The following is a 10,498-nucleotide window of genomic DNA, read 5'->3' as shown; positions in this document are numbered from 1 at the left end:
TTCAAAATATTGTACTCGCGCCGAAGAGTATGTTTTCAACAAGTAAAAAATTAAGATTTTCTTATAGAAAATTCAATTTTAAGTTGAAAAATAATGACTAATGAGATTTTTCATTGAAATTTTTATGAACAATTTTTTTTATATTGTGTTCCTATTTTTCTCAATAAGTTCAACAAAAATAAAATATATTCAAAAAAAAAAAAATAAATAAATAAAAACCTAATATAACCTAACCTGACCTATATTTTTTTCAGAAAGTTCATCAAAAAAAATTGTCAATATTAAATTTAATAAAAATTACAAAATTTTCAAAAATTCAACAGAAATTGACAAATTACATTATTGACAATTTTTTTATATTCTATTTTTAATGAACTGAAAAATAGGTCAGGTTAGGTTACATTAGGTTTCCATTTCTTTTTTTTTTTTGAAAATATCCACCAGCAAAATTTCGTTCATCTTGAAAATAATATGGTTCATACTCAAAATGTTGAGAACATGTGGATGGGATGCAAAAGGAAACTTCGTCACCAATTTGGAACTACAGAAGATTTATTTCTCTCATATATGCATGAATTTATTTGGAGAAATAAATTCCGAAATGGGGGCCATTTCAATGCCATACTTAAGTGCATTAGACAACAATATCCTCTCTTACAATAAATTTTAATTCCGTATTTATTGTTTCGTTTCATTTCTTTCGAATTATTTGCCAGAACAAAGCATGATATAATGTCAAATAAAAATAAATTACAATTTCTCCAAATACGACTTATAACACAAATTGGCAACACCGCCCGCAATTTAGAAGTAAAGCGGGCAGATAGCGACGTACGTTCTGCATAGGTTCATACTTATCAACCGCAAACACAACATTACCTATAAAAGTGTTTAGATTAGACAGTCAACTGAGATTTTATAATTTTCAGTCTTTGAGTAACCTAATCAGAAACGTAAGTACATAATACTTCTTCATCTCGCAACTATTACTGTATAATTTTATTAATTAAACTTTAAAGGTATAAGTAACAATTAACATAATTTTTAAATTTTAGATTCCAACTAAGACATGTGCGACATAGAGGCAATGATAATCCATGGAATTTCTGCGTGGGACTCAGATTCCGACAGTGGCAAAAGCGATTTTGATGATGAATATTACAAATATTTACCGCCATCTACCCCAATTGACAAGTCAAGAATTATTATAATACAGCCCAAGTTAGAATTAATTCTTTCACCTCAAAATATGATCGATGTTTTAGAACGAAACAGAACCACTTCCCATTCGGTTTACGGAGAAGAGAATAATATAAGTCGATTAAATAATAATACTGGAACAATACGGAAGCAGAAATCAGAAAATTGTCAACCCAAAAGCCACAATAAAAAGAAGAAAAAATCAAGTATGTCAGCAAACAGTTTAAATACGTTGAACAATGCACGGCCTCCAAAGACAGTTGCTCAGAAAAAAATTGATAGTACGAAAGTGGATATCTGGAGCACTTCAGACAATTTTAAAAAAACATCAACGGATAGTCAAACTCGACGTGTTGTTGTTACACAACCCAGGAGACAACGCCATAATTCTACAATTTCGAACACTCACGGAATAAGAGAAACTGACACATTCAACCGGCAAAGGCAAATTTACGCCGAAAGTTACAATCCTAATGCGGATGATAATACTGAGATCTTCGATGAAACAACCGAAAATTGTTGTTGTCATAAAATAATGACGTGCCTTGAGTGAGTTATTAAATAAACTTCATTTAAATGAATGTTTTAATAATACAAATATAATAAAGTTGAAAGAAATGGTTAGTGAAAGTTATGTTAGCGATAATATTCAATCACAAAAAAATATATATATTAATGGCCATAGTTATAAAAAATATGGTAGAGGTTCAATTATCCTATGAGGATGGTTCAATTCTACTGGAATCTACTGGAATGAGAATCTACTTCTTGGACTGGATATATTAAACAACAATTTGTTTCCATATATTGAACAAAGTGTTAAGTTAAATTGAATAACATGTTATAATTAAAAATCTCTTACAAAATTAAAGTTGCCTTATTCATGTCCAGTTCAATTCGGAAAAGTATATGTAAGATACAGTACGAAAAGAAAAGAGCGTAAAAAATATTAAACATAAATTACTTTAATACGAATTATATACAGTACGACAAGTGTTTGATCCATCTGAATCCTGAAAGAGACATCATATACAATAGAGACAGACAGTCTCCCACTATGGGGCAGACGTCTACTGTCTCTGTCATCCATGATATTTCTCTCATATTCAGATGGGTCAGACGCTTTTCCTGCTGTATAAGTACTATTTATATTACATTTACAACAATTGCAAATTAATATTATGTTTTCAGTTCACATTAAATAAAAAAGTTATGACCAAAATATTTCTATAACAATGGTACTATTGGAACTTAATTTAAAACTTTAGAATCGACACAAAATATGATTGACCGTATACAGTAGTAAAAGCATTTGACCCGTCTGAATTTAGACAGAGACATCATGTATGACAGAGACAATATGTGCTATAGTGGGAGACTTACTGTCTATTGTATATGATGTCCCTTTCAGAATTCAGATGGATCAAACACTTGCCGTACTGTATATAATTCGTATTAAAATAATTTATGTTTAATATTTTTTACGCCGTCCCTGGAATCACCATACCGGATACCGATTCATACTTCGATACCCGAAACATAAATAAACATAATATACTAAGCATATCGATTTGATGTGCATGCATTCAATAATTACCACAAAATACTTGAGTGGTGTTCTACATCTGTGATCAAAATGGGGACAAAAAACAGTAAGCAATTAATTAATTTCTTATTATCCATATTCAACTATAAAAACAATTTTATTAGATTCTTTGGGGAATCCCTGGAGCACTAAAGATAACCTTTGTCAGTCTACGGATCTATCTTATTCTAATCTAATCTATTACATTCAATGTTTAAAAATGACCATGAACACAATATTTTTTTAATTCCAGATTCAATTTCAATGTTAAACCGTTACGATGTAGATGCAATGAAAATCCATGGAGTTCTCACCATAGAATCAGATACAGACAGTGGTAAAAGTGAATTTGATGATGAATATTATAAAAATTTACCACCAGCCACTCCTATTAACGAATCAAAAATTGTCGTAATAAAACCCGATTCAAAATTAAATTGCTCCCCTAAGAAACTAAAGAAACATCAAAATAATTTAAATAATGATCAAAACAATGTAGACACAATTCCGAAGCAACGATACCGTAATGTAAATAACAAAACAATTAACAATATTAAAACGGAAACTACAGAAATGAATGGAACAAAAACAATCAATGATAAACTACAATATTCATCTAAAAACACCTTGTTCAACAATGAAAGAAACAATTTTTATGAAATACCAGGTAGTCAACTAAATCAACCAGTTTTGGCACAGCCTAAAAAGCAACACGGTCAACCTACAACAAATTCCATATTCCAAGATGGACATGAAAGGATTTTGCGAACGCCAGTTAATGTTGAAAGCTTCAAAATTCAAGAAGAAGAAAGTTTTTGTTACCAATTATGTTGTTGTTGCCTTTGTTTATGTCACTAAAGTAAAAATGCTGTTTTACCATTTAATTGTTTAATTACACTAGATGTGGGAGATACTATGCGGATACTTCAATTATACTGGCATGGAGTCCTTTGTCTGATTTACATACAGGGATATATTAAACAACAATTTGCTCTCATATCTTGAAGAAATGAAAACTCAATTCCGAAAAATATTTGTAATATTTTATAGAATAAGGATATAGTAGATTTTATGATACTGAATAAAACAACAATGGTATATTAATACTATTTTAACAGTTCACGTCAGAGCTAAAATATTTTAATACATTTTAAACAATGGCCTCTAAGCCAATTGGATCATCTTCAAAGACAAATTTACTCTTGAAACCACCAGCCTCAAAATGTAGAGACGTTTACTAAACTTCTTAAAGAAAAATGGCAAATTATAGATGCACCCACGAAAAGCTGATTGAAAACATGTGATGATTTATTTTCTTTTTTTTTATTTTAATTAATCGTGTTTTATTTCCAAATAATTTGACAATATTAGTTAAAAGTTCTGTTGTTGGTGCAATTTTGTTTAATTTATGCAGAAGACAACATTATTTATTAAAACTTATTTTGATAATATATTTGTTTCATTGGCATTTTGATTTTTAAAATATTTCAAATTATCCACATCAAAAAACGTGTAGGTGTTTAAAATTTAAATATAAAATAATCGCCATAAAAGTACCCTGTAAGAAATATCGTAGTGACATCTATCATGAACTCACCGACCTTCTTACACTGACGTTTATGATTGCGAACGTGTCCGTCGCCAAACTAGACGTGTCAATTGTCAAAATATTAGGTGACGTTATATTTATTCAATCGTATCGTGCGAAAATTCCGCAAGTGTATGCCGTTTCACCACCAACGTACCGTGGATGAAACGCCTTAAACGCATCTTGTGACACGAAATCGTCGTAGCTTGTGAAACCGAACGAAATAACAGAGTAAACGGTGCGCGGCGTTTCGCCTAACAATGGGATTAACGATATCTGCCGTTTTCACACGGCTCTTCAGCAAAAAGGCGATGCGAATCCTGATGGTGGGACTGGACGCCGCCGGTAAAACCACCATTCTCTACAAACTGAAGCTGGGCGAAATTGTTACCACCATACCAACTATAGGTTTCAACGTCGAAACGGTTGAATACAAAAACATCTCGTTCACCGTATGGGACGTCGGCGGTCAGACCAAAATACGTAAACTATGGAGGCACTACTTCAGCAACACGGACGGCCTGATATTTGTGGTGGACTCGAACGATAGGGAACGTATCAGTGAGGCCAGCAGTGAATTGCACAGCATGCTGCAGGAGGAGGAGCTGCGGGACTCCATTCTGCTCATTTTCGCCAACAAACAGGACCTGCCCAATTCCATGTCGTCCGCCGAACTGACTGATAAACTCAATTTGAATCAGCTGAAGAATCGTAGGTGGTATATTCAGGCGACTTGTGCCACTCAGGGTAATGGGTTGTATGAGGGTCTAGATTGGTTGTCTAATGAACTGGCTAAATAATTAAATAGGTGTAAGATGTAAATTTATGTATCTCTTTGGTGCGCAATTGGTTCCATTCCCTATTTATCTAGTTTAAATGTTTTATTTTATTTCCATTGTACATAATGCATCCAAGAGATACGTGAAATAACGTTTTCAGTTAATTGTTTTAATTTCAGATTTTGTTCAGTATCTAGATTTTATATCATACAATGATAAGGTTTAAAACATCTTTAATTTTAAACTGCTGTTTACTTGACTATTACAATGAAACTGAATTAGTGTAATGCAAGAAATTTTTGTAAGATATGTTCTAAAATAAAACTTTAAATAATTAATTTGCTTTATTGTGTGTGCTATCTATTATCCAAAAATGTATGTAGATAATCCCATGTATGAGCAATAACAGATATAAGTAACCTTGGCTGTTTAGTAATAAAACAAATTGTAATTTATTTGAAATTTTAATACAAACGAAAAAGAAATATTGGAATAATTATTTTAGCATTAGTCAACTCTATTCTATGTTAATAAAGAATTGTTTAAAATTTAATTTAAACAACTCAATATTTTCAATATATCTTTAAGTAGTTAATCAAAGTGTTCAAAATATATAATCATTAACTTGAAGGAATATTTCAACAATATAATTACACAATTCTTATATAATAGTAATAAAACATGCATAATTTACTTGCAACTTTATTGCAAAATAAAAATAATTAGAGTAAGTTTTTAAAACTTTAAATCTAATATTTTTAACTTAAGTAATAGATAATTACATTAGTAAACTTTGCTGTTAGATGTTTACAATATTAAATTAACATAATTTTGATAGAGTATCAATAACTTAATACTATCAATGAAATAAATGCTTGATAATAAAGATTTTGAAAACGTTAACAAATTAAAGTTACAAAAAGCTTACGGATATTATTACAAAGTTTAACATCAAATTGGTAGTTAATAAATAATAAAACAATGTGCTTTTAAAAAATATATTATTAAATTTACACAAACTGTTCGTTTAAAATAAAAATGCAAAAAAACTGGTTAAAATAAATTTTCAAAAAAAAAAAACTTTCACCCCGTGGAATTCATTTTTCTGACATGAACTGGAAAGGAAAAATAAAGCATGTCATTGTGTATCACCTGCACAAATATAGATTCTCAAGAACCAAATAATTTTTTGATACTAAAAATACAAAAATTAACAAAACCTATATCTTTATTTTAGGAGTATGTACAACGGATCTTTTATTTACACATCTTATATTGTAGGACATTATGTCTTTTTTTAAAACTTCCCCCAACAACAATGACTAATTATTAATTAGTTATTATTTCGCTCCAAGCTTGGGATATAACCTTTTTAAGTAAAAATCTCCAAGTAAAACTCAATATAAAAACAACCAAGAACTCAATACTTTAACTAGAAAACCCTGTCTTGGTAGCCTCCATCCTGCACAGCGGAGGCGGTAGGCCTGGGCAACGAGTGGTGGCGCATTTGAGTGGAGCGTCTCGGCGGCGCCAAGAACTCGAACATGCTGGTCGTGTGACTGGCCAGCATTTTACCCAAATCGCAGGGCATCGGATCCGTCCAGAAGAAGTCATGATTCAGAGCCGTGTCCGAATCCGCACGTCTGGACGGATCCAGGACCAGCAGCTTGTCGAGCAGGTCGCAGGCGTACGGGTCCTTCATGTACGGTTTCAGTCTTTCCTTCACCTTCCTCTTCTGCTGCTGCGGCAAGTCCATCGTCCTGTACAACTCCAGGTTCTCCACGTCGGGCCACACTGCCGGCGTGATCGAACCGCACAGCTGCGAGATCAACGTCAGTTGTTGCTGCTCACTGTTTCCCTGCATTATTGGGGATCTGGTCCACATTTCGGCCATGATGCAGCCCGCGCCCCACAGGTCGACCGGCGGACCATAGTTCCTTTCGCCCAGCAACAGTTCCGGAGGCCGGTACCACAAGGTTACCACACGATTCGTAAATCTAAAACAATTAATGGGTGATCAGTGATCTAATGACCTAATTTATAAACTATTATTAAGTACTTACCTATTTGGCATTCCACTTTTATTAGTACTAAAAGCTCTGGCCAGTCCGAAATCAGCCAGCTTGAGCACACCATTTTTTGTTATGAGCACGTTGGCAGCTTTCATGTCTCTGTGCAGGATTTTGTTGCTGTGTATGTAATACAGTCCATTGAGTAGTTGTTGCACCACTTTTTTAATTTCACCTAAACTGAATTTCACATTCACATTTGATAAGAGTCCGGCTAAATCATGTTCACAGAATTCAAATACTAGATAAAATGTTGACCTATATCTATTGTTTTGAGTGGCTTTTGTACGGCATATTTCTATCAGGTTAACGACGTTTTCGTGTTTCAACAGTTGCAGGATACGGATTTCTCGCAGTGCTGTTATGGGGAACTAAAAAAAATTCATTAATTACTTGTTTATGGGTATTAATTTTTTGTACTTACGCCTTCTTTTTCGTTGTCCATCAGAACTTTCTTCATGGCCACGAATTTCGATGAGTTTCGTCTGTCTTTGGCTTTGAACACTTCCCTGCAGAACAATAGAACAATGAAACAATGTTCATGTTTTGGTAGTTTAAAATTTCTTACCCAAAAGTTCCTTGCCCAATTTTGGCAACTTTCTCGTATTTCGACGATTCATCGCAGAAGGGGAAATTGAAATTTTCTATGTATTTCTCCTTTTCGCGGATGCTCATCACTTGTTGGTAACCAGTTCTTTCACGGGCATTGTTGTTCTGCATCTTGATGGTTTTTGGTGTGTTGTGGCAGAAAGTTTCGATTATCTTGTGAGAATGTGTGAAAATTTAAAAGGAACTTTTGGTGACTGAGCTTATTTTATTTAAATTTTAAACAACAACACAACAATGCCATGTTAACCTCACAAACTTGACAGTTGCTAAAGGTTCAGTGTTGCCAGCTGAAAATACCGAAATTTCTAGAACCAGCTATACTGTCATCTAGCGACAATCCGCAATACCAAATTTTTTAAAGTAATCTAGTTTTAAACTACAGACAATTTAAAATTTAGTTTTTGAGTTAGGGACATTTGTGAAACCTTGTACAATTTATATACATAGACAGATAATACCTAGAAATATTATATCAAGAGTATAGGTATTTCTACCAGGTATTACCTAATTTTAAATTTTATCACTTGGATCATTCAATCACTATAATAAAACATTTAATATTACAAAACATTTATTAGATATGAAATGCCTAATCCTAACAATTAACTTAATACCAAATTATTATTTTCATTTGCACTCTTCATGATAAGGTTCCAACGTCCTTAAATCTCTCCAGGTTGGTGGCAAATTGTTATGCAAATGATTGCCACATCTTTTACAAGGAACACTGAACAATGTGTGATAACTATGGAACCAATGCTGAAAGTTATTAAATATAGTTAAAGTTGTTAATTACTGACTGTTAACTAACCATGAAAGACCTAACAGCCAGTTCCGGCATCATGGGTGAATGAAAATGGCACATAGCTGCATGACAATTTTCAGTCACCTTCCTGAACACCTTATATCTAGACTCTACCCAAATATCATTCGATTCACCATGTGCTTTCACAACCACCCATTCAATCATCAATCCTTTAAAAGCTATATGACCTTTGAGAACTCTGCCCAAAGATGCTTGTATTAAAGGGTTTGCTACAAAAGGTCTGCTTGTTGTGAGTGTTATATCTGGAAATAATCTGTCCAAGTTTGTTATAATATTCTCGATTACCCTAAAATATTTATTTGTATTCATTTACAGTAAAATTAAAATTATGATTGTTTTACTCAGGTGAAACATTGTGGTTGCTGGTTTGAGTTTTCCTCCTTTTTGTTGTACTGAATGTTTTGTATGTTTTGTTGAATGAATTAGCTGCCAAAATGTTACCAGCCAAAGCACTGTATTCTCTGATCTAAAAAGTACAATTAATAAACTAAAAAACATACAAAAGCATTTAAAATATATGTACCTTATCTGTCCATTTGTAACTATTCACCAGTTGTCCATACAAAGCTTGCCTTTCTAACGTAGTTTCTTGACTTAAATGGGTTGTATTACCCAAGCTAAAAGCTCCTGGTGGTGTTGTAAGATTGGCAACTGAGCTCTCAACATCCCTGAAATTGAGACATTAACACACAAACTACTAACAGTTTTGCAATTTACCTTAAGTTGCTGTTGACTGTGGTCACCAGTTCCTGTAGCTCAATAATGTATTTATTCTCTTTACCTTCTTCCCCATGATCGGCTCTCAAGCCGTTGCTGACCGAGTCAAAGACACGTCGTACGTTCGATCTGAGGACCTTTACCGAATTTAGGGCAGAATTTAATTGTTCTATGTCTCTATCCATTGTATCGGCTGTTTAAGGTTTGCCGTTTTGTTATTACAATATCATTTCACCGCAACAAACAATTCGTTAAGGTTATGTTTAAGTGTCAAAATCGCAGAACTCTGTAATTCCGTATGTGTATTATAAAGGAGGTACAAAATTACACTGTGAGTCTTTTGAAGCGGATAATAAATTTAAAATACTACCAATAATATTACTTGTCAAATTAAAACAAATTGAATAAATTTTTAAATCTTTTAATTATTATAATTTTTATTTTTTTATTAAATTAATTTATTTTTATCAAAGTTTATAATTAATAAAATTTTTAATTTAATATTCAAATAGCTGTACAAACTAATTTAAAATAAATTCCATTTTGTGCTAGACATTTAATTGCTCCAAAATTGATGGATCAGATTCAGTTGAATAAAAATTTAAAATCAGGAAGTACTATCCAATCACCTGATTCATATGACCCGAATAGAATCTCCTACGAAGCCATATTGCGCTGGATTATCAGTCCGCCCAAGAAAAAAAAAACGAAACGCGCTACACACTCGTTTATGTAATAGGCACACTTTCACTATTATTAATCAAACACAATTTAGACATTGCGAAGCTCAATTTGGCTACAGTTATTTCAGTTTTAGAGAGAAATTATTTAATTAACTAATTTACATTTAAAAGTATTTTAAGTTGCAGCTGTGTAATTATTTCATAGTATTTTGTTATTTCATTATTCACATCATGCTGTTTATATCTATAGAAAATATTATATAATTTGATTTATTAATTTTAAGTTAGCATTTCGTGAAGAAAAAAAATCAATAAATAAATCAGATTTGCTTGTAAGTAAAGTTAATTTTTAAAATTTGTTGGCGGTATATAGTAATATTTTAACATAAAACTAGGTAGAAAATTTAACATTCTCATTTTAATATATTTTATTAACTGAATT

General features: G+C 32.2%; 3 protein-coding genes and 1 long non-coding RNA gene across 5 annotated transcripts in view; 2 read left to right on the top strand and 2 right to left on the bottom strand.

Annotated features, from left to right (window-relative positions):
- Nucleotides 1–370: 370 nt before the first annotated feature.
- LOC126264719 (uncharacterized) lies at nucleotides 371–1,853 on the top strand. The gene is made up of 2 exons (XR_007547380.1): nucleotides 371–953; nucleotides 1,056–1,853. It is a non-coding gene; the product is annotated as an uncharacterized LOC126264719 (long non-coding RNA).
- A 2,569-nt stretch (nucleotides 1,854–4,422) lies between these two features.
- Nucleotides 4,423–5,490, top strand: LOC109604514 (ADP-ribosylation factor 2). The gene has a single exon (XM_020021050.2). The coding sequence runs from the start codon at nucleotides 4,634–4,636 to the stop codon at nucleotides 5,171–5,173; it is 540 nt and encodes a 179-aa protein (XP_019876609.1). The 5' UTR covers nucleotides 4,423–4,633; the 3' UTR covers nucleotides 5,174–5,490.
- An 872-nt stretch (nucleotides 5,491–6,362) lies between these two features.
- The window catches only part of LOC109604515 (cyclin-dependent kinase 9), a 91,499-nt gene continuing 87,363 nt past the window's right edge, over nucleotides 6,363–10,498 (bottom strand). Inside the window, exons 2-5 of one of the 2 annotated variants that reach the window (XM_049963868.1) lie at nucleotides 7,790–7,959; nucleotides 7,646–7,730; nucleotides 7,216–7,592; nucleotides 6,363–7,149 (exon numbers count right to left, since the gene is read on the bottom strand). In XM_049963868.1, the coding sequence (XP_049819825.1) occupies nucleotides 6,585–7,149; nucleotides 7,216–7,592; nucleotides 7,646–7,730; nucleotides 7,790–7,941 (1,179 nt within the window). In that variant the 5' untranslated portion in view covers nucleotides 7,942–7,959 and the 3' untranslated portion in view covers nucleotides 6,363–6,584. Of the gene's footprint in view, nucleotides 7,150–7,215; nucleotides 7,593–7,645; nucleotides 7,731–7,789; nucleotides 8,091–10,498 lie in introns of those variants that run through there. The other variant, XM_020021051.2, reaches the window with a different exon arrangement.
- Nucleotides 8,390–9,645, bottom strand: LOC109604518 (mediator of RNA polymerase II transcription subunit 27). Its single transcript, XM_020021053.2, has 5 exons — nucleotides 9,374–9,645; nucleotides 9,180–9,324; nucleotides 8,998–9,122; nucleotides 8,642–8,942; nucleotides 8,390–8,589 (listed from the first exon to the last, which is right to left on the bottom strand). Exons 1-5 carry the CDS (start codon nucleotides 9,556–9,558, stop codon nucleotides 8,458–8,460), a joined length of 888 nt encoding a protein of 295 aa, XP_019876612.1. The 5' UTR covers nucleotides 9,559–9,645; the 3' UTR covers nucleotides 8,390–8,457.

This window comes from Aethina tumida, chromosome 2 (assembly GCF_024364675.1).
Source record: "Aethina tumida isolate Nest 87 chromosome 2, icAetTumi1.1, whole genome shotgun sequence".
Lineage (NCBI taxonomy): Eukaryota > Metazoa > Arthropoda > Insecta > Coleoptera > Nitidulidae > Aethina > Aethina tumida.
This window is presented reverse-complemented; position numbering and strand designations above follow the sequence as displayed.

What these genes read in the sequence shown, in the direction of transcription:
- LOC109604514 (XM_020021050.2), top strand. Translation starts at nt 4,634, where the DNA reads ATGGGATTAACGATATCTGCCGTTTTCACACGGCTCTTCAGCAAAAAG.
- LOC109604518 (XM_020021053.2), bottom strand. Translation starts at nt 9,558, where the DNA reads ATGGATAGAGACATAGAACAATTAAATTCTGCCCTAAATTCGGTAAAG. An exon ending in AACCACAATGTTTCACCTGA is followed by an intron (nt 8,943 to 8,997) that starts GTAAAACAATCA and finishes TAAATATTTTAG; the next exon opens with GGTAATCGAGAATATTATAA. An exon ending in TGGCTGTTAGGTCTTTCATG is followed by an intron (nt 8,590 to 8,641) that starts GTTAGTTAACAG and finishes AATAACTTTCAG; the next exon opens with CATTGGTTCCATAGTTATCA.